The sequence below is a fragment of the Motacilla alba genome, chromosome 10 (assembly GCF_015832195.1).
Source record: "Motacilla alba alba isolate MOTALB_02 chromosome 10, Motacilla_alba_V1.0_pri, whole genome shotgun sequence".
NCBI lineage: Eukaryota > Metazoa > Chordata > Aves > Passeriformes > Motacillidae > Motacilla > Motacilla alba.
The window spans coordinates 12,022,058-12,045,314 of NC_052025.1; the positions used below are offsets into that span (position 1 = coordinate 12,022,058).

A 23,257-nucleotide genomic window follows, 5' to 3' on the forward strand; every position below is an offset into this window, starting at 1 on the left:
CAAAATGATCCTATGGATCAAATGTGAGTCTTCCTATTACACACAGAGAGCTGAAAGTTTTGCAGTAGAAGGCTAATGTCCTGTTTTACATCCTGTTAATAGCAATTGAAATCAAATCTATAACCCCTGTAGTATTCACCCAGACTAAAACAAACCCAAGCAGGTTTCTGGATTCAATAGAGCAGATTGAAATGGGCAGCTGGGTGTTCTGGTTGCTGAACTGCTGGCTGAGTTGAAAAGCAAAACCAAAACCCTCTTTGTGATCTGAGTTAACACTTGAATTCTTTAGAGGCTATTGCAGGGATCATGGACAATAGAGGATATTGCCAACTTCAGGGCTAAGCCCTTGAAGCCTACTTTCCCTTTCCCTGCATCCCTCCTTCAGATGGGCTCAGAATTCATAAGTCTCTTGCTGCTCATTGTGCTTTTAGTGTTTGGTAGTAACTTCACATGATGTATGTGCCTCAAGCACTGGCACTATTAGAGCTGTATAAATGTCAGCCTTAAATTGTCCCTTTGTTTTTCTTAGACTCTCAGCCTTCTTCTAACAAAGGGGAACAAAACTTGTCTGCCTTGTTGACGCATTAGCATACACTAGCCAATTAAATCCATGTAAATCAGCAGTGTTAGTGTTTTAATGGGTTTGGTAGTGCTGTAACACCATGCCACTGAAGGATACTGCTTTATTTGTGAAATAGCCATCTCTAGGAACTATAGATGATGTTAATCTCTCCACTGTGGTTCCTTCAGATGAACAGTAGGACATCTAAAATCTCAAGGAAATCTATGAGGCAGCAATGGTAGTACAGAAGGAGAGATAGCTGTGTTCCTCTCGTGCAGTTTGGAGATCTAGCTCATGTCTTCAGGGGAATTCAGGCTATTACTGTGTCAAAACCTGCCTTTGGGGGCTTTTGGGTGAGTGTTTATCTGCAACATGAGATTAACGTTTATGCCCATAGCTGGAATAAGCAGGGAGCTGATGGACTGTGGTAGAGTGACCTGAGCAGAGGGGCACATATCCTCACGAGCTAAGGCAGCAGAACCTGGCCCCCAGTGCCACTGGCTGAGATGCAAAGGAAAAGAATTACAGCCAAGGAAAGACATTTGAACTAACATATTCCTGCTTTTAAATTATGTAATTGTCAAAATGTCAAAAAAAGTGGTGATGTGGGTGTGTTTGCAGTTCTTTGAGCATCAAAGCTCTAAAGGGCGTTCCTGGCAACCAGGATAGTTCTTTTGTTTTTCCAGCTAGGAAGAGGTGATAAGACTTTTAATAGAGATGTGCTTCTGGGCTGATATCTATTCCTTTTGGTTGTTTGCTTTCACTTGATGAATGGTTTAACAGAGAGGGGGTAGTGGGATTCATTTTTGTCATGTGAACTGGAAGCCAAATAGGAAAGCCATTCAGAGGTTTGTGGTTTTAGAAATGGTACAGAAAGACTGGGATGTCAAAGCTCTAAGCTCTAACAGCATTTGTTTTACAGACTTAAAACCAAAAAAAACCAAAAAAACAAACCAACAAGCCCCGAAGTACAGAAAAAAGTACATTTTTCTGTGATCCATCAATGGTAAGCTGCAAACTGGAGTCCAGAGGCTTTAGTCTCTACTGGGGCTAAAGGAGGTGGGTGCAAGAGATGCTCAGAGTGAAGTTGGGACTAGAGAGTTCAGTTCACAGAAGAACTGAACACAGAACACAGTAAGTGGGTTTTAGAAGGCTTTAACAGTCATGCATATGACACATTCTGTGGTGCAGAATACAGCTGAACCCTGAATAGGGGCATTTCTTTACCATTCTGATTTGTGCTAATGGAACTCCCAGATGTCTAGGGAAGCTTCACCCAGCAAGCAAATTCTAGGCTTTATTGTGAGATACATTTTGGAAATGTAGAATCATATTTATCTGGTCCTTACTTGTCATCTCAGAATTTCAGTGAATTACACCAAATGGACTTATTCTTTCAATACTGTAACAAAAGATAAGGCTTGTGACCACTTAGCCCTTCAGCTATTTAACTGAATAAGTCTAGGACAACAGACAGTAAAAAAGTAAAACTTTTCACCAAGTGGCAGTATTTTAGATTAATTCAGGATGGAGAGAAAAAGCAGCCTGTGCTATTCTCTACAGGAAATTTAGAAGCAAGAACTAAATGTTCTTTTTGTTGGACACTGCAAACGAAAGTTAACTACAACAGACCATTGATTTATGCAATCAAAATTGTTGCTGCACTGTGTGCAGAGCTATTAAGGACAGAAAATACCAAGTTAGGAACAAGTAAAAACTCTCTTCTAACTCTTCCTTTCACTCCCACTTTCTGAACATCAAATGATGGCTGCAGGAACTATTACTATCTAGTATTTTTGGTCTGTTTTGCTGTGTTTTGATAATGGCACCAGAATATATGTAACTTTTATGATGGATAAAAGCACTAAAAATTCACTTCCCTGGCCCCAGCAGAACCTGGAGCAGTTTATTCTATCCTGGCAACCAAGCCCAGCATCACAGAGATGCTGACAGAGGTTGTGTCGGTGCTGACCATAGAAAGAGTGTCAGGGGACTCTCCACCACTAAAACTGGAAGCCCTGTGGGACAATGACATTGCATGTTTCTCTGTTACTAAAGGCCAAAACACCATCTTGCTTCCCCTGAGCAAGAACCTTGTGCCAAGCACAGGAAGCAGAAACACCAACAGCACCTACAGAGTGTTTGTTGGAAACACCACCCAGAGCGGGCCAGTGCGGTGCGCTGGGTGGCACTCACAGGGATGTCCCTCACCCACAACAAGGCAAACTTGGCTGTGAATTAAGCTGGGCCTCCTTTGAAGTCTGCTTCCCACCTTGATCTGGCCTTCGAGGGGCAGTGGTGGGGCTGCTGCGTGCTGTGGCTTTAAGGCACTGCCAGGCAGCAGCAGCTTCTCCAGGCTGGAGCACCAGGCAATGATCCTCTGCTCCACAGGGCTCGCAGCACTCGCTGCTCTCTGCTTAATAACATTTGGCTGCTGCTGAGACGCCTGCCCAGCGAGCTCCCAGCCGCCTCCCAGCCCTGCAGAGTCCCACCTGGCACCATGGCAGCAGCTCCAGGCTCCCCTGCGCTCAGAGCTGCCAAGTCCTGCAAGAAGCAGCGCACGGTGAAGCGGCAAACTGGCATCTACACCTACCAGGAGCCTCCCCACAGGTAAGGCATCCACCCTCTCCTCAAGGGAGACTCTGCTTTGTCTAGCAGAGCAGTGGGAGCTTGTCTTTTCACTTCCATGCAGACAGTGTGTGTGTCAGACTGGGGAAGGTAGTCTGCTTTGAGTTACAGTGTGGTAGCATGGAAATGAGCATGAGAAAAATCCTTCTCTGTATTTTAAGATGTATTTCAAACCTCTTTGTTTTTGGTTTTTTTTTGTCAAAGTCATATTTCATACGGAAACATAAACACTGTACATAAAGCAAAGTAACTCCAAAGAGTTCAGGGTATAGCATGGTAGGAAGTCTCTTTTTCTTCTCCTGTGTAATTATAAATTTCTCTTGAATGTCCCCTGTGACTGAAGGGACAGGACTGCAGACTAATGGATTAGTGGTCTGATGAAGTATGTCCCCCAAACATTATTCCATGGCATGGTTTAGGTTATGATTTATTTCTAAGTGATTAAAAGGCTGCCTTTTCAGCAAAATTGCAGGGAACTTTCCCAGCAAGTACATAGCCATACAATTGGGAAAGTTCCTGGCTAGTGGCTGCTGCAGTACTTCAGATCCCTTTATGTCATTCAGGGAGAGACAGTCACCACAAGCTTTTAGACCGAAGCTTCTGTAAGAATGAATATTGCTGCTGTTTCATAGACCAACAGGGAATTGCAAGAGCTGTAGCTTAGCAAATGTGGTGACAGCAATCTGCATCAAAGCACAGGAATCTTTTCACAGGGACAAGTAATTCTTGGTATGTGGGGTTCCACACCCCTGTGCCCCTCAGCAGGGAACCGGATTAAATGGTGACCATGACTGGATCACCAGCTCCCCTCATTCTAACAATAAAATATTTTATCATTATTGAAATAAAAAAAATGGGTATGATTAATAAATGAATGTTATCTGCTCTTTCTGGAAATGTTTAGACAGCACTTTCTTCCAGAAAAATATACAGAGAGTCTTCCTAGCATGATGTACAAGCTGAATGGCTGGGAATAAGAAAGACTGGGATTCATGGTCAGGAGTCAGGATAATTTATGACTGACCAGCAAGTGGTGGGGAGGGTAAGAGGAATAACCTGGAGATGGAGAAACCATCCAAATTATTAATCAACTTTAAAACAATAAGGTGTTGTGAGTTCCCTCACTCCCTGTTCCTACAATGTTCTAAGAGGTTGGATCCTGTGCAAATCAGTGCTTTCCTGGGAATCCCTCAGGAATAACTTGTCTCCTTTTTGCTCTTGTGGGGTCTGTGCTGGGCTGCCAGCAACTCGGATGATGATGCTGGTGAAGAGAAGGCTGAGAGCCACGACCCAGAGCAGATCTTTCAGAACATCCAGTACCAGAAGGAGATTATGTCCAACATCCGCTGCCGGCCGTGGCCGATGAGGCAGAAGCTGAGGGCGCTCAGGTAAAAGTGCCTGTGCAGAGCTTTTCAGGCTCACTGACTGTGACAGTGCTTCCAGCCTCGGGAGTGAGCACAGGGATGATTTAGAGCAGCTAGCAAAGTGTTCCATGAGGATGCTCTGGGAAGATCTGAGGACTGACTAAAGGCAGCAGCCTCTGGGTTGACAGTCTGTAAGTGAAGTTGTCTCTGGGGCATGCCTGTGGCTCCCTTTAGAAAGTCACAGCAGAAAAGAGAGCACGAAATCATGCTTTGGCTACTAACTACTAAAAGAGACTGTCATTGGTCTCAAGGAAGGCTGTTGGTAATGCTCCATAATATGTTTTTAAGTTGAATTGTTTCACTGTGTGTCCCAAAAAGGAGAACCAGCCTGCCTTTTTAAGGTAATTACATGGTATGAGAACAGAAGCTGGTCATAGCTTCAGGCAACATCTTGTAAATGCAGTGAATACTGGACACTTGTAAGTTTAAAAGCATGGTCAGTGTAGTAAAAACGTGTTTCACAGTATAGAATTTCAATTATTATAATTCCAGATTTCCAATGGAAGAGCATGTGACTAATTCTTCAGGCCACCTGTCTAAACTGTGTCAGGTCTTTCACCTCATGACCTGTGTGATGCCTGGGTGTTTTTTTGCCCTTTTCATATGGAATTTTTGCTCCAAACCCTGTATGGTGCTCAGATGGCAATACAGCCATGAGGAATCTCTATCCTGCCAAGAGCTCTTGTGTAATCTGGGAAGCAGAGATAGATTTTTTTCTCTTAGGCAGAGTCTGTGACTTCCTGCTTTCCTGTCCTTTTGATCAGATTTTTGTGGTCCCCATCCACCTTCTGCTGAGGTCAAAGACTGTGTATGACCAGATGAACATGCACCTCTTTGCATCTCTCAAGACCATACCTGCAGAAGAGGTGTCAGTACCCACAGGAGATTGCCAGACTGTGAAGGGGATCTTGCTGTTTTACTCATTTGGGTTCTATCATTTTAAAAGAAAGACTTTGAAACAAAGGGATAGAGAAATAAATTAGAGAAACAGAAAAGTCTCCCAGCAGTCAAACTCTTGAATGCCGAGTTCTCTCAGACAAAAGTGTGAGTGGTTTTAAAGTACCAGTAAAAAGCTCAATAGTCAGAGAAAAAAAGCATTGCCTGGGTTAGGGGCTGATGGTGGGACAGCCTATGGCTGTATTTCAGAGCATCTGACCCCTTTGGCAGATGCTGTTTGTGCAGAATGAGAGATGTGAGCAATGGCTCATGCAGAGACTGAAGCTTCCCTCTTGTGCAGGCAGGCCAAGGAGATCGTGCTGAAGTACGAAGGGAGGCTCACGAGGACGAGAGGTTACCAGGCTGCTGGGGCAGAGGTATGGCTGCTTGGTCTCAAATCTCTGAAATTCCTTGTTCTTGTTCAATAGCCATTTGCACTTCTGGTTCAGAGAAGTGTGTGTTTGCTATGCACTCCTGATACTTCAGCTTGGGACTGTAGAGAGAGAAAAAAGCAGTTTATTTTTTTTTTTTCCTTCTTTATTATTTTTTTATTGTAATTTTAGTAATTACATTTTTGCAGACTAATTTCATGTGTTGAGGGATGAATATCCTTCTGTTAATACAGTATAAGCTTTCTTTCCAGAGAGCCTACAAATATTGATGCCTGTTAGAGGGGGTGATGTGAAAGGGATAACAACAAACATCATGCAATATCCTCTGAAGAGCTATTTCAACAAACTGGGGCCACAGTTCAATAGCTAAGTATGAAAAATGTGTCTAGCTTTTAGGTTGGAAGACAATCCTACAATAGTTTATGTTAAATACATTATTAAAGAAGGGTTTTTGCTTGCATTGTACTCAGAGAATTCAAATCAAATCTTAGCAAAGCTATTTACACCACTGAAAATAGACACTGGCATGAGTTTCTGGAAATTTATAATATGCAGGAAATTGTATTTAATAAGCAACCAAGAGAAGACTTCTTTAGTCATCTAAGCAGTCAAGAATATTTTTGTCAAGAATATACAGTCGTCATAACAAGTAGACTTTTAATTACTGATTTATCTTAATTCAAAAAGGCAGGGTTAGGCCAATAGAACACCATGCATTTTGTCCATGTGAACAAGTGAAGAGCTGCACATGTATCTGGTGCTCTGAGATGCTGGCCCCAGAAGCACTTTCCAATGTAGAAAGTTTTCTTTGTTCTGCCTTCGCATGTGTGGGAAATACAGTGGAAGTAAAAATGCTGTTAAAATAAACACTATTTTTTGTCTTTGATATGAGTGGAACTTGGACTTTAGCTAGAAAGAGAAGTGCTAAATCAGAGCTTGGGCTCCGTGCTTGCTCATATAATTCTTCCTATACAAACACAAAAGCTTTTATCTTAGAGTTCACAGTGAATAAAAGTTTGTGTCTAATCTAATTGCCTCTGTTGTATTTGCTTGAAGACATTCAGCACAGGGATGCAATTCAGTGGCTAATTAATACCACTCATTATGTGTAGGGGATCTGTATTCTTTTAGCCTAGCACAAATTAGGGGAATTGCCTTTACATTAGGGCTAAATTCAGCAACAGCAACAGAATGAGCTGCCTTTTTTTTTGGTGTGGGGTTTGTTTTGTTGTTGTTGTTGTTTTTTTAATGGGAAGAGATTTTTTTTCCCCACATATTTTCTTAGAAAAAAATACTTTATAATGCCTGGAATACCTTTTTTATTCCTATTGATACTGTAAAGCTATAGCTCTAACTCAACAACTCAAAAACTGCTCTCACTTTTGCACAGGTGGATTTTACTTTTTCTCCCCCATGTGTACAGTGTGTGCAGGAAGGGCATCTGACCATGCAAAAATGGAGGCTGAACAAAGACTCTACAAAACATAACCACAGGATTTCTGCAGGTGTTGGCTGCACAATATGGAGCTGAGAATAAAGTAGTTAAGTTTGCTGCTGTTGAATAAAAAAAGCGTATTTTTCCTCTAAGAGAATTTCCTTTGAGGCACTATGCTCCTAATAAGACCTTAGTCATCAGTTTGTAACAATTCTTGTGATAAAAGACATGAGCAAAATACTCAGCACTTCATTTTTAATTTTTTTTTCATATGAAGTGTCATATTTCTCTGCTTTTTTCTCAGCTTTGGAAGAAGTTTATTCGACTTGCATACAATTTTGTGGTAATCTTTATTCCTTGGGAAATGAGAATAAAGAAAATCGAGAGTAAGTATAAAGATTTCATGGTATTAGTAAAACACTTGCTAAAATGCTGAGTCTTATGGTGTATTTTTTAACGTACTGAATTAAATATTTCGGAGGGAGTTAAATACATAATTTCAGCAGTGAAAATTTAAATTCTTTATTTAAAACTTTGGGTTTTTATCTTTTCCTGGTGCCTCAGAAACTGCAAAGTTCTCATTGATGGTCTTAGTTAGAGGGTAACTTTTGAAAAAGTCAAATCTGTCCCTTTGGGATTCTGAAAATGAAAAAATTCTCTAGTTTGCTGAATGCCCTCCATAAGAGAGGTTTTTCTTTTTGGCCTGTTATTCAAACACTTCATGGATAAATGATATGAGTTTTTATAGACTGTGCAGGTCACATAATAGTTTTTTGTGGTTTAAGGTCATTTTGGTTCTGGAGTTGCCTCTTACTTCATCTTCCTGAGATGGCTGTTTGGAATCAATATTGTCCTTACCATAATGACAGGAGCATTTGTAGTCCTACCAGAGGTAAGACACACTGTTAATATTTACAGAGAAGCACTTACTGTTGAACTTTCCTTTCTCAATGGAACAAACATCACACTTAAGTCATGCATCAGTTTGAAATGTACACTGTAAAATGAATTATTTAAAATAAATTCCCCTATTAGGAGGTTTTTCTCTGCCAAAGGATAGCAGACTTTTTCTGAGATTGTATTTTGTCAACATGGTACTAATGTTTTTAGAGAATATGTTTTTATGTGATTACTAAAATAAAGAACCCATTCTTAAGATGTAGTGGGTGTTGAGTACACTTAAGTCCTATTAGTATCATTTAAACTAATGAGAAGTTTAAATGACACTAAGAAAAACAAAGCATCCCTCTCCAGACTCTGGATTATTGTCCATTAGAAAGCATTTCCTACAAGTTCTGAACAGCCACAACTTTGTTTAGTTCTTGCATACAAGTAAGGCAATTTGTTAAATTTGATAAATTATTCATAAACATTGTTTTGCCTCACCTACCCTGTGCTTTAATACTGTTATCAGAAAACATGGGAATACCTGATTTTATTCTCACTGCACAAAATAAAAAGTAAATGCCCCTTAACAAATAAAAAGTAAAACAGAAAAAAAAAAAGGCATTCACATTTTAAATTTTCACATTCGCTTTTTAATTTTTAAGGAAAAGTAAATTTAATCCTGAACTATCATTTTGAGATCAAGCACTGCCCCATTTAATTTAAAGATGCTCACATTGAAAGCATGGCTTTTAAAGCTGGCACAGTGCTGACACAGTGCTTGCTACACTGAGAGTATCACCCATGTGGGCAGCTCTTCACGGGTTCCACTGTGCAGTCCTGGCTCACATGGGGTCCTGCAGTTCCTGAGACCTTCTCCCTTTTCCCCATCTCCTGAGACCTCCTCTCCCTTCCCCATCTCCTGATATGTCCTCTCTCTTCCCCATCTCCTGAGAGCTCCTCTCTCTTCCCCATCTCCTGAGAGCTCCTCTCTCTCCCGCAGCTCCTGGCTGGAGCCCCGTTTGGCAGCACGCTCAGCAAGACCATTCCCAAGGAGCACATCGCATCTGCTCAAGACCTGGACACCATCTGGTCCCTAGGGGCAAGACTCAAACCACTCCTTGTTATTTTGCTGTCTCTGTTCTGTTGTAATTGTTGGTTACTGCTCACACTGACGGGCTCTGGTCTTTGCAGGGCTACCTCCAGTACTCTGTTCTGTTCTATGGCTATTATGGTCGGGACAGGAAGATTGGGAAAGCTGGATACCGGCTGCCTCTTGCCTACTTCCTTGTTGGAATGGCCGTGTTTGCTTACAGCTTCATCATTCTTCTAAAAAAGTAAGACTGCCCATTTACTGCTGTTCATAAACCTGTGTGTTCAGGCAATCAGCAATGGTATTTACTCCACTTCCTCTGCGTTTATTCTGTGTAGCTCTATCAACGTGCTCACCCCTGATAGTATCATGGAAGCAGACTGAGATCAACACTAGACTGCCCTTTATCTTGCTGTAATCCTCACTCTCTGTTCCATTTCCCAGCCTCTAAAAGAAGGGCAGGACAGATCATCTCCGTGCTTTGTCTTGGTGCAGTAGAAGGCCCAACACCCATGGAATTCCTTCCCCCTCTTTTCTCTTATAAATATTGCTATGACAGAAATTTATATTTGAAGTGTAATGCTTTCAGCATTAATAATATTCCCCTCTATTGAAATACAAATATAAAAGTGCCATCCTAGGTGTAATATCATTTGCATTGCTTTAGTGGGTATGTGGCATCCCATTGGAATGTAAGCTTAATTTCTTTGCTGTGGAAGGGAAGGAGTAGGAGTTACTTAGCAGAGAGAGCAAGACTGCCTGAGCTGACTATAAATCCAGGGATGTGCAATGCTTGGAGAAGGGGCAAGGTCACTCTATCCTCTTCTGATTTGCTTTCTCTTCCCTTCTGGATACCTATTCATCTGGCACAGTGCAGCCCAGGGAGGTTTTCAGTGCTGTCTGTAATAGCTCTCAGTTTTGAGGTCAAACCTTCCCTTTTCATTTATTTTTAATCTACCTGCTGGTTTGTGCCAAGGGTCACTGGTATATTTGACACTGATCTACACATCTGCAATTTCTAGATAGGATCAGCTTTTCTTCTGGCTTAGCTCAGTGATCCTTTGCTTAGCTGTGTACAGCTCCCCTTTAACATTGTCCTTTCAGATGCCCTTTCTTTCATAAGCTATTAATCTTCATTTCATTTCCTATGTTTTGCAATATTCTGCCACCTTGCTCACCTGACATGAGTAGAGGGGTTTTCTTTCTTTTTCCCAAGGTCTGTAAAATGGCCCTGGGTTTCTATTTGACAGCAAAATATATTTTGTGGTCTAAAACAGTACAGCAAACAAACAGACCTTGTGCACAATCACTAGTTATGCCAAACTAGATTTAATTCCTGTAACAGCGATCTTAGTGATTATATATTTCAGCTGGATCCTACCTAGAGGTTGTAAAACTGAAATAGGTGTAAGCCCATAGTTAGTAAGATTTATTTGCTTTATTTGTCAGTTGTAAAGACTGTAAATATTGAAATGCCCTTCCACAGTGAGTCATTTCTCTCTAAATGTAAAGTCAAGTTCATGAGCTGCACCTCGCCCCATTTTATGTTCTTCAGAAAGCTGCCAATGGTGATACTAATTTCTGCAACCTTTGGTAGCTCTAAATGTATAAACCTCTGAAAACCATGAACCAAACCAGTGACTTCCTTCATTACCATCTTCACACACCAGAAACAGTTAAATACCTGTTATTTTTCTTACAGAATGGCAAAGAACTCAAGGATGAGTTTAGCAAGTGCCTCTGATGAAAATTACACTTTTTGCTGGAGACTGTTCTGTGCTTGGGACTATTTGATAGGAAACCCTGAGGCAGCAGAGAGCAAAGCTGCTGCCATAGTCAACAGCATCAGGGTGAGCAACTGACCTTTGAATTATTTCAAGTTGATTTACTTGTTAAACTGTAAGCCATGTAAGTTTTTCCACTCATCCCCTTGCACTTCCTATTGGTTTTTTGTATTTCTTTGCATATCTCTTTGCCTAGGGGAGGGCTAGTATCACATCTGTGTGGTATTACAGACACATCATGTTTCCTGACATCCCAGCAAGGCCATTGTGTTCTTCTTTGGAAGAGTTTATTTAATGTGCCTGTATGTGTGTGACAAAAAGTTAGATAACCAGAAACAAATGTGCTAGTGATGAAATTTCATTGAGTGTTGGGACCAAATTGATTTGGCAGGAAAATAAGCAAATATATAGAATGTATAATTGTTTTTATGCAAAGGAAGTGTTTCATGCCTCAGGGAATCCATGTACAGCAGCTCATATTTTCCAAGATGCCTTTTTTACATTATAATAAGTTTTGTATCTCTCTCTTTGGTTTATAACTTTCTGCACACAATTTATTGTTCTTTCTTCTTTATTTTATCAGCTATTAATCAGGCTCCCCAGGGAAGTGGTCATGGCATCAAGCCTGTTGGAGTCCAAGGAGCATCTGGATGATGCTTTTAGTGAAATGGTTTAGTTTTAAGTATTCCTCTGAGTATCAGGAAGTTGCACTCGATGGTCTTTATGGGTCCTTTCCAACTTGAGATGTTCTATGGCTTATTTCATCCTCCATAACAAATGGAGGGACATATTACAGGTCTCTCAGTATTAGAAAACTGTTAAAAATATAGATGTTTTGCATCTAGAATTTAAGAGCATATGTGGTTTTATCAAAATTAATTTATTTCCCAAATTTGGTGTATTCTCATAATCATTGAACAAAAATTACTTCAAACTGCACCAAGGGTAAATTAATAAGCTATGATATTTAGTCATTTCAATGACTGAGGATAACCTTTGACAGTACTGTATTATATTATTGACACCCAGATTTTAAAGGCACATCCTGCCAAAAAATCTGGAAGCGTAACCCTCTTGTTGTATCTCCTTGAACATGCATGGCTGAAAATGCCTTGAGTGTCTGATTACTGTCTATTTGTTTCTCAGAAATCTCCATCAGTTTTTTAATATCACATATCAGTGCTACAAATCAATGAGGACAGTGGTATTTATCTGCCTGCGCCTCCGGGATGTGATGGTTTTTTTATTAGTATACTTTAATTTCTGTGAAAGATATGTGCATTATTTTCACTGAACATTATTAAAATGGTAATGCTGTGTTTCTTTCAAGGAAGCTATATTGGAAGAGCAGGAAAAGAAGAAAAGCAAAAACTTGTATGTATATGAGATAAGAGATACTTTTCAAAGCACTGTTTCAATGCAGATATCAGTGCTAATCTGCTTGTCTTGTACTTCCAAACCCTGTTAGAAATTATCCAGGTGTCGTAAGACAACCTGCTGTATTGGTTGCACCTTCCTTTTTTTCCTAGGGCAGTGACCATAAGCTTAAGAATTATTGCAAACATCCTCGTGCTTCTGTCCCTTGCGGGAAGTATTTACATCATCTACTTTGTGGTGGATCGATCCCAAAGGTTAGAGCGCACCAAGAAGGAACTGACTCTTTGGGAAAAAAACGAGGTACACTGTCTTTATGCTAGCTCTGTGTTAGAAGCAGGATTGCTGTCTGGGGGTTTTCTGTAGCAAGAGTGTGCACAGGGGTGTAAATAGCAAGAGATGAGCCAGGAGAAACGAATTGGTGAGCAGACCTGGATCTGCATTGGTGCACTTGCTCCCTCAGCTCTGCAGCCAGGTGTTAGTGCAGCTGAGCTGGGCAGAGTGGGGTGCAGGCGCTCCTTCCACAGACACTGCAGTTCTAGCAGGTCCCTATTTTATGAGCATAAAGCTTAATCTCTCCTGTCACTTACAAATCTACCTTTACACCCAGGACAGAGCTGAGCAAACACTGGGCTGATGGACTAGAAAGGAATTGACTTTGATAACAGTAACTGATTCCGTATCAGGGGATACTGAATGCTCTGTGACTATTTCCACTCAGAGGAATGGGCAAGAGTAGAAAGTGAATAGGCATGAAGAAGCCACTCACACATTCCAGAGGAAGATCCTAGCACTATATTTCCTACATGATAACTTTTAATTTCAATTAATAAAGTAGAGCTTGGAAGCTGCAATATCTGGAGTACAGATTCCTGAGTTGTATTCCAAATCTATAATTTTTGACCATAACTACTGTTATTACTAATGTCAACAATAACTCTTTAAAGCATCTCCTCCAAGAAAAGTAATCACCAAAGCATGTGCCTCAGCAGTATTTCACTCAGCCCAAGATTCACAGAAGACCATCATCAAACACTGCATGTTTCTGTTCCACAGGTCAGCGTAGTCGTGTCCCTGATCACAATGATTGCACCCTCTGCTTTTGAACTTGTGGCAGCTCTGGAGATGTATCATCCAAGGACCACTCTTTGCTTCCAGCTTGCCAGGTATGGGCATTATTCAGTGTAAAAAATATGTGGAGAGAAAAGGAGGAAAGGAGAACTGTGTTCTGGTTCATGTTTTAGTACAGCCAAACCAGAGAACATATGAGAAGTCAATGGTTACCAGCACTGGTAATCCAAATTTTATTCTCTTTTCAGGGTTCTTGTCCTTTACCTGGGAAACCTCTACAGTTTAATCATTGCCCTCCTGGATAAAGTGGACAGTATGAGTGTCACTGTAAGTTTAACTTGATGTTTTCTGATCAAAAGCTAGTAGACTTCATAGATAGAATTCTGTTTATTGTGAAGTATATGAAGTTAGATGAAAATATGTTTGAAATTGATTAAAATATTATGGGTTGATAGGATTGTAAAGTTAAGTTTAGATAGCAATGTTTATTTACAACTACTTATAGAGTCCTTTTAATTATTAATTTTAATTTAATTAATTAATTTAATTGTTACTTTTTAAGGAACACTGGATCCATTTGACTGCTGATGTAATGAGATAAATAGATTTCTGGGCATTGCTGAACTATTAAAAAAAAAACAACCTCATCACTATAGGTCAAATATTTCCACCTACCTAAATTAGCTTTAAGTCCTGCCCTTTGGTGTTCCATCTGAGTCTGTCCATTGACAGCTGTTTAACAGTTGCCTAGCTGCTGCTTGGAAATATATGAAAAAAAATGTCTGTGTGTGTGTGTATGCTGTAGAAGGTGCAGATATCTGTACCTATGTACAGTAAAAAAGTAGCTTTTGGCACATTTATTATTTCAGGACTCTGATGTGAACAACAATGCAAGTAATTCTACCACCTCCTTAGCAACCAACACACTTTCTAAGGATGACAATTTAACCATTCCTGATGTACAAATTAAGAAAAATGGCTTTGTCATGTCAGAAGAGCATCACACCCAAGGCCTGACAGACTCACTGGTTAACCAAACAATTTCCTTTAACACCCAGAACCCACAGGATCAATGCTGGGAGACATACGTTGGTCAAGTATGTAATTGTTTTATTGTCATCAACTTACTCCACTTAATTCACATTTGACAAAAAAATTAAAATCATGTTTTGCTGTGTTTAATTTTAGAACTTTCCTTTGTATCAATTCCAGAATTTAGCTAAGGATGATTTAGGAAGAGATTGTGCAAAGTGCTATGGCCACAGATACAAGCTTTGGGTTTTGTTCAGTATCTGCAGTATGTTTAGTGCTGTCCAAATGTTCTTTTGCCAGGCTTTGGTCTCTGTCTTCAGCTCTGCACAGGCAGATCTGTACAGATCTGTGATATGGATCCAATTTAACAGGGTACATCCTTCTAAGCCCTACAGAGAAACAAGACTATACAGACATAAAAGCAGCAACACGCACTCTGTGCAGATCCAGATTGCTGCCTCAAGAGATGGAGATGCAGACCTGAAACAAGTATGAGGCTGTGCTCTTGGTCATTTGTAGAGTATCAGAAGTCTCTGCCTCAATAAATCTCTAGACAATCAAGTGCTCTTCACTTTTTCAGTGGGAGGGAGAAGAACAACAAATAGTTTCAAAATCCCACCAGTTTGTGGGAATGGGGACAGTTGGATGGCAGTGCCATGTTCCCACATTTGGGCTACAGAAAATCTGCAGATTTAATGTGACACCTCTTGCTTCGCTACATGTGAAGGGTACATTGCCTGTGACTTCCAGGAGCATTAATACATTCAGAGAGAAATTTTAACCACAAAAATGCAGAAGATGTCACTCATCCATTTGACACTGTGGTCTCTGACAGTGTCACAGTCATGTCTAGGCCACTGGATTAAGAACCATGTTAGTGTGTTTCTGATTTTCTGAGCTTCTTGTTCCAGGATGAGGAATATTAAAAGTCTTGTTTGAACATCAGAAGGAAAAGACCCCTCTGAGGTTTATTAGCCTTATTTCTGTTCTTGTATATCCTTTCTACACAATCTCATAAAAAAATAGAGGGTCTGAATGTTTGCTTTTTTTCCCCAGAATGGCCTAGAGATGTATAGAACTGAATTTTTCCTAATTTAATTGTATATTTTTAAAGCACAATTAAATATAGGATGACCACATTCTTTTGTAGAAACAACTATTTTTTATGGTTTGATGATCCTATGCCATTGGGTTGTGGGTTTGTCTGAATAGTAAGATTTTTCTCATTGTGGAACACTTGGCAAATACATATTACAAGAGTCAGCTTAATAAAAAAGTGGGTGCAGTAGAAAAAACAACCCATTTCAGTTTAGCTAGATACATTTTTAGAACATTAAAAAGAAAGTCATTAAAAGGAAAGTTTGGTACCATCATGACCAGAATTTTACTGCTGCAAGCAATAGAAAGCACCCTGGAAGCTTGATTATATTTATTCTCTTTAACAGAACAAGGACAAGTATGGGAAAAGTCAAACAAGAAAATTTTAAAAGGAAATCATTAATATATTCAATTCATATTTTATCAGAATACTGAGCTTGAGCCAAAAATACAATTACAAATGCAAAAGAGCCATACGCAGTCCATTTGCTTTCAGAATAACTCAGTATGTGTGAACAATGTGCATTTCAGGAGATGCTCAAGCTTTCAATTATCGACATGATTTTCACAGTTGCAAGCATCCTGCTAATTGATTTTTTCCGTGGACTGTGTGTCCGGTATCTGAGTGATTGCTGGTGCTGGGATCTAGAAAGCAAGTTTGTAAGTACAGTCCTTATTTTATCAAGCTGAGATGTTGAAGATTGGTAGGCTGAGATGTTGAAGATTGGTAGGCTCCTTCCCTCAGTACTAAATGTCCTTAAAGTCTTTCCACAGATGAATAATTTCTCAGTAGCACACATCTAGAAAGGCACAGCTCACACTGAGTTTAAATTGGAGGGTACAGGATAAATGCTGAGATAAATGTTTTTCTCAAGCCTACTCACATGGCTCTGATGAAAAAATTTTTGTTTTTCACAAAATAGTATCATAGAGCAGTTCCCACAGTCAAAGGTGACGTAGAGGGCACATAGTTGTTGCCCACATCCTCTTTTCTGCAGCTGTAACATCTTTACCTAATGTAGACAGTGGTCCAAGAAACAGTAACCAACACCACACAGCCCTCTAACAAAATGACAGTGGGTAATACTTGGTTAGCAAGAAGCTGTTGGCGTGAAAGGCTGTGGACTGTTTGTCCTTAAAGATGTGAAGTAAACTAGAGAGGAATAAATTCGCGTGGTCCCTGGCTGCAGAGAAGGTTTTTCTGTGTTCCCACTGCCTGCCAGCAGATGGTATTTGATCTGGATGTTTCAGGCCATGTACTGTCTGCAAACTGATTCAGTCAAATGTGCCTAATAAATGGCCTGGAAACGAGATTAGGATAAAGGTATTCATCTTACACTGTGTTTCTTGTAGCCAGAATATGGAGAATTCAAAATTGCTGAGAACGTATTGCATTTGGTCTACAACCAAGGAATGATCTGGTATGTAATCCTTATGTGTTTTTTCTTGTCCTTTGTTGGCTGATTGCTAAGTCAATCTGATTATTTAAATGAAACCTATTTAATTAGGATATTGACAGGGTAGTATTTTATATTAAGAGATCATCTGTTAATAGTGAGCTATTAATCTGTTTACCTGGTGTGAGGCTTGGGGTTTTTTTAGTCTATTCTATTGCTATCAAAATGGCTTCTGGCAACACTGAGCCACTGCCATGGTATGATGTGATTTTTCCAGGATGGGAGCTTTCTTTTCACCTTGCTTACCAGCATTCAATGTACTAAAGTTGATTGGACTCATGTACCTGAGGAGCTGGGCTGTGCTGACATGCAATGTACCCCATCAGCAGGTTTTCAGAGCATCTCGGTGAGTCAAAATGAGAACAAAAGATAAGGAAAAAATCAAATGCAGGCAAGAGAAATAGCTTTCATCAATATGAAGAAAATTACAGGAGATTTTAGCTCTAAAAGTTGACAATCAAATTTCACACTAACACTGATAGCAAAGGTCTGAGGAAAAAAATACATCGTTACTGAGAAACTGGAAGGTTTGTGAAGCAGGATAGTTGAAGATGTGCAAGAACTAAAAAATATGTCAGGGAATGTTCCTAGATAGCTATTATGGCCTAACATAAATGCTTTATTTCCATACACATCTGACAGAGCACGATAACCTATATGTGTTAACTGTTGCAAGTCCTGTTTCTTGATGTTTCTCTCTTTAAAAGCTATGTAATATCTGCTTTTGTCCATCGCATTGCACAACACATTTCCTCTTTTTTTTTTTTTAATCATGATGAATATTTTAATTGTTTTTTTTCAAAATGGAAATAATTTTGGGCATCTTTAATTCTTAATAATCAGTCATTCCTAACATTTTCTTAAGATTAATTGACTTCTGGTGCTGTTCTTTTTTTCCTCCAACACAATTGGGCAGTAAGGGCAGCTTTTGTCAAAGGGTGCAGTAACCAGTCCTCTGACTGCAACAGTGGTATCTGGAAAGCAGTGCAAATCGAATTTTGATCATTAGGAGTCTGTTTAAACCTTCTCTGTTCAGACTTTCTAAGTATAGCAGAATGATTTTAATCTTTCAGACTTGTTGATCTTGAGCTGGAGAGGTAGATTCAGACTTGCACCTTTTATCTTGTCTCTAGTTTTCTCTCTGACAAGTATAATCTGAAACATCTTACACCTTCTTGCAGATCCAATAATTTCTACTTGGCCATGTTGCTGTTCATGCTGTTCTTGTGCATGTTACCAACAATTTTTGCTATTGCCCGATATAAGCCATCCTTAAGCTGTGGCCCCTTCAGGTAAGGTATAATGGACAATGAAAATTGCAAAGATTTTATTTCCCCTTCTTACAATAACCTTATTATGTTTCATAAGACACAAATTATAGATGTAAATTCAAAACAAGTTGAGAGGACAATGCTTTTCTGCTACCAGTATTTTATTGTTTATGGTTTATGAGGTGAATAGGTCAAAGTTCTGAGTTGATTTGCTTTATATACATAATTTAGTTAGTTTATATTTACATAATGTAATGTGCCACTGAGAAATCTCCCAAACATCACTGTCTTGTGTCCGCATTCAAGCACCCTCCAAGTTTCTTTATTATTCAGTCCAACACTGCTTAACAAATATACTCAGGATTCCTCACAACTTAATTTTATTTTTTTTCCTCCCACACCTCCTATAGTGGTCAAGAAAAAATATATGATATAGTTTCTGAAACGATTCAAAATGATTTTCCCACATGGTTCAACACGGTGATTACTTACATCAGCAGTCCTGTGGTTGTCCTCCCTGCACTGCTACTGTTATTGTAAGTACTTTGGTTTTTGTAGGCAGGTTAAATTGATTGTATTAATACTGGCCTTATCTCTGGAGAGTCAAATGTAGATACTGAGGAACAAACATTGCACTGTTGTAGTTTCATTAAGCACAACTGAAACAATAATTCCAACACCTCACTGAATGTGTGGTATATGGGCCAGACGTTAAAAAGATTGTCAAAAGGAATTTCTCCTTCTGGGATACTTTGTGAGAGCATGTTCACTGCATTGTGTCAAGGCTTGCAGTGCTGATGGTTCCAGGAAGTTTAAGAACCTCTTCCCTCTTAAGAGCTCTTCAGAAATAAAATTTCCATTTCTTCATGGTCATTAGTTCAGTTTCTGACAGTGAACAGGGCTCAGTCTGTCGTTTAAAGAAGCTACTCAGTCATCCTGATTTATGACAAGATAAATCAATTACGATGGTCTGCTCCTAAGTGTTAATCTAATAAACCTTGCTGCAGACTCTCCAGTGAAAGTCTTTTCTTATTTGGGTTATAAATAATTGTTCACAGTTGGGAAATAATATTGATTTTGAGCTGTTTGAAATTCACTTTACTTCTCTGAAAAGTTCTATTTTGTTTTGCTTGTATCTTTGTACCATTTTCTTCTTGTGTAAACTGCAGACAAAAGGCAGAGTTTGTCCCACCGGTGGCTTTTCAAATCAGAAAGACCAAAGCAACACTCCTTATTTGTAACTTCTTCCTCTAAGGTCCCAGCCATGTAATATTTACAAATTTAATTATTCCTTTTGACTGCTTCAAACTGACAGCTAAGCACATATGTAATTGTTTCTGGTATGAGATCTAGCTATAAGACTTTGTCTGAAAGCCGGTGCAATCAATTATGTCAGGCCATAATCTGTCAGGATCTGATCTCATCTGTGCCAGGGCAAACAAGGTGTTATTTCAGCCAGCCAACAAAATTGCATTGGTATGGTTGTGCAAACTCAGCTGTAACTATGCTGTCCCTGTTCTGTAACCTTGAACTGGGAAAAAAACACAAAACAATGTCTGTCAAAATTATTTGTCTAGAAGTAAAAAAACCAAAACAAATAAAACCAATTGGAAATGCATCCCAGGTTACGCCCATAATGAAAAAACCTGAAAAAAACACAGGTGAAATTAAAACTGCTATTCAATCTGTTTTCAGTGTCATTTCTTTCATCTATGTTTGCTTGAAAGAAGGCTGAAATACATTATTACAATATAAAGAAATGCTACAGCACAGCAGCTGAACTCGTATATCATTTTGACCTATAAACCCTCAAAAAGAAACTGTCAAGAATGTCTGAAGTGACTCATATCACCCCTTTCACTTCTAGCATGCTAATCTACTACCTACAAAGTATTGCAAGATCATTAAAATTCACCAACAATCAACTGAGAATGAAGATACAAACAGTAAGTATGGTGAAAAGCACTTTTACATGTAATTTGAGGGATCTTCAGTAAAGTATGAGCCTAATTAAATCTCTAAAGTCACTTCTAGTGTTTCACAACGTAAAACAAATCCTGTATTTTTCATCCTTACAGAGCAGGGGATTTATTCTCTAATCCATAATAATTTACAAATTCTCATTCTTCTGAATGTATCCTAGGAAAGAACTGAAGATAAGAAAAAGGTGGTTCAGATGGCAGTAGGTAAGTTGGTGACCTTTAGAAATGCCACTATTAATAAAGCATTTGGATGTAAACCCATTTTGATTTCTCATACATATAGGGAAGTACAATTACATTTAAAAAACTGTATTTCCTGTAAAATCTTCCTTTTAGATGGTTTCTGAGCTCAGTTTGACTTAATATTGGCAACACTGAAGGACATTGTGCATAGTTTAAACCTGAATTCACCTGGAATCTTTGGACTGGTTATTTTCCTGCTTTTATCACCAACAGGGAAGAACCTGGGATGCATCTGTGATAATTCAAATAACCTCAGACTTTGCATGCAATTCAGAGTGTGGTAGGCAGAAAAAAAAATTTGTTTGTTGCCCCTTTTGCAATCCTACAGTGCAGCATTCAGTGTTTTTTCTGTGTCCCGAATTCTCCATCTGCTATGTACTGTAGTATGAAGATCTACCCCTTTATCACCAAGTCTCCCAGCATGACACCAGCTTCTCTTTTCTGAACACAGGGGGTTCTATTGGCCTTGGATCCCTGACTGAAGGGGGAATTCAAGCCACTGAATTTGCACAGCAGTTCCTAAATGTAGAGATCTGGAAAGTTCCTATAATAATTTCTGTTTTCTAGCCAGAATCCAAAATCTGGATGCTAATGACAAAAGACCAGAGCAAGAAACTGATATTATCAGCCAGGAGTCTTCTGTTCGGTCCTCAACGCCCCGAAAGAATGGCAGTGTCTTGAACTTTGAATCTCCCGTGAGCAAAGGCACCAGAATACAAACCATTTCCCAGTCTGTGCCCCAAGCTGTGCCAACAACTGATGTTGTGAGACCTGCCAATTCAACTCCCACAACTTCGACCTCTTTAACACCAGCTCCCTCTGTGTCAAGTGTACAGAAACCAAGAAATGATCACATCACAAACAGGTAAGACAGCTTTGGTTTTGAAATGGTATTTATTCCAGCAGCTCCATGCCATACCTGTTTATTTACAAAACAGCAATGCATTCAGACTGTCTGGAGCTGTAAGACAGCAGAGGAATTTTTCAAAAGCAGATTCATTCACAGGTACTATCGATATCGCTGGTGACACCACATCCTTAACTCTCCCTTAACAGAGATGGGATTATAAACCTTTTGAAATGATGTAGCTGATGGAGTTTACACATAGCTCAAGCAAAGGTAAATACTAGACTTGCTCTCAGGCACATAACTGAAATACTTTGTGCAGGATACCATCTACATGAACAAAACAAATACAGAGTGAAGGAACTCTGCAGAAGTCTGGCATATCACTAGATGGATGCTTTAAACTATCTGTTGGGTTTTTTTCCAAGTGGATAAAGAACAATTCTCAGAACAATAAGAAAACAGAAAGGGAATATAACTTGAGAGGATGATTGTGTTACCTTTTCCTAGAGAAGAACAAATATATCTCCTAACTTCTAGGACATGTTTCTCAGAATGGTTCTAAAAGTTCGGAGCAATGGAGATATGATAATCTCCATTTTTTCAACCTAGTCTTTGACTTCCAGAACAGTGAATTATTTTATATGTTTCAATTCCATTGACTGATGAGTGTGTATATCAATATTTCCTCTCTTTTTTCCTCTTTCCTAAAGATACCCAAGTGTTGTTCATAGGAGTGCAAGTGAGCTGTGCAAAACAAAGCCCTACACACCAGTGACTTTCAAAAAGCACACTGAAGATGTTCACTCTGATCCTCTCTTCAGAAAAGCCATTCGGCAGGTGAATTCAGACGCCCTTGGGGCAGGGGCTCCTGTATTTTTGGGATGCAGACCATATGCTACCAGGTATTTTCTGGTTAATGAAAACGAGCCCCGCAAAAAATCGCTCCGTTCTACCTCCCGACTCCAAAGGCATTTCAGAAAGGAGGAATCAAGAGACATTATTGAGTTGTATCCCCGCCACATCAGAAGATACGTGGTTCGGACACCACACCAGATGTACTCCCCTCATCCCAGTGAAGATGAAGAGGATGAAGAAGAACTTGAGAAAGAATTCATGAACAGATCCCATCGCCCTCGCTCGCTGTCTGACCTTCGCCCAGCATCACGGTTTTACATTGGGGATCGTGCTGATGGCCACGTTGTAATGAGCAAAGATCTGGCCAGAGTGCATTACAAATCCTGGGATGATGGTTTTGAGCTGGACCTAGACAGGCCTCCATATGCTTACAAGAAAGTACACCTGAACTATCCTGAGCCACGTGTAAAACCAAAATCAAAGCAAAAGCTGGAGCAATCCCTAACAGAGTCTGATTCCATTTCCATTGAATCCAGCAGTGATCCACAGAACAGCAGCAATGACCAGTACATCCAGGTCATTCATACCAAGGACAAGTATCCAAAAACTGGGGCAAAACTCACCAAAAAGAAATCTAAAAACAGTATTGATCTAAGTATGTCTGAGCCTAGTGAACTGGTGTGCTCAAATGTGTGAGAAAGTGCCCCAGCCTCGATGTGTTTTGAGCTGGTGTATGTGCAGTTGTACTTTACTTGCTGTTGAAGGTCTGCCAAGAGTAACTGTGATGTAGTTTTTGTAAGAATAATGCATGCAGCCACTCAAGCTGGGAAAAGTCTTGTGTTTTACTCTTTATTGCACCTTGCTTTAATATCACAACTGATATGT

At 39.6% G+C, this 23,257-nt stretch overlaps 1 protein-coding gene across 1 annotated transcript; it reads left to right on the plus strand.

Moving 5' to 3' along the window:
* Nucleotides 1–2,907: 2,907 nt before the first annotated feature.
* On the plus strand, nt 2,908–23,204 carry TMC3 (transmembrane channel like 3). Its single transcript, XM_038147619.1, has 22 exons — nt 2,908–3,172; nt 4,435–4,578; nt 5,852–5,927; nt 7,682–7,763; nt 8,163–8,269; nt 9,266–9,364; nt 9,457–9,599; nt 11,058–11,205; nt 12,470–12,513; nt 12,669–12,816; nt 13,570–13,679; nt 13,833–13,911; nt 14,454–14,681; nt 16,246–16,374; nt 17,068–17,135; nt 17,389–17,517; nt 18,353–18,463; nt 18,853–18,978; nt 20,310–20,388; nt 20,586–20,628; nt 21,235–21,532; nt 22,228–23,204. The coding sequence occupies exons 1-22, from the start codon at nt 3,063–3,065 to the stop codon at nt 23,066–23,068; spliced, it is 3,342 nt and encodes a 1,113-aa protein (XP_038003547.1). The 5' UTR covers nt 2,908–3,062; the 3' UTR covers nt 23,069–23,204.
* Nucleotides 23,205–23,257: the final 53 nt, after the last annotated feature.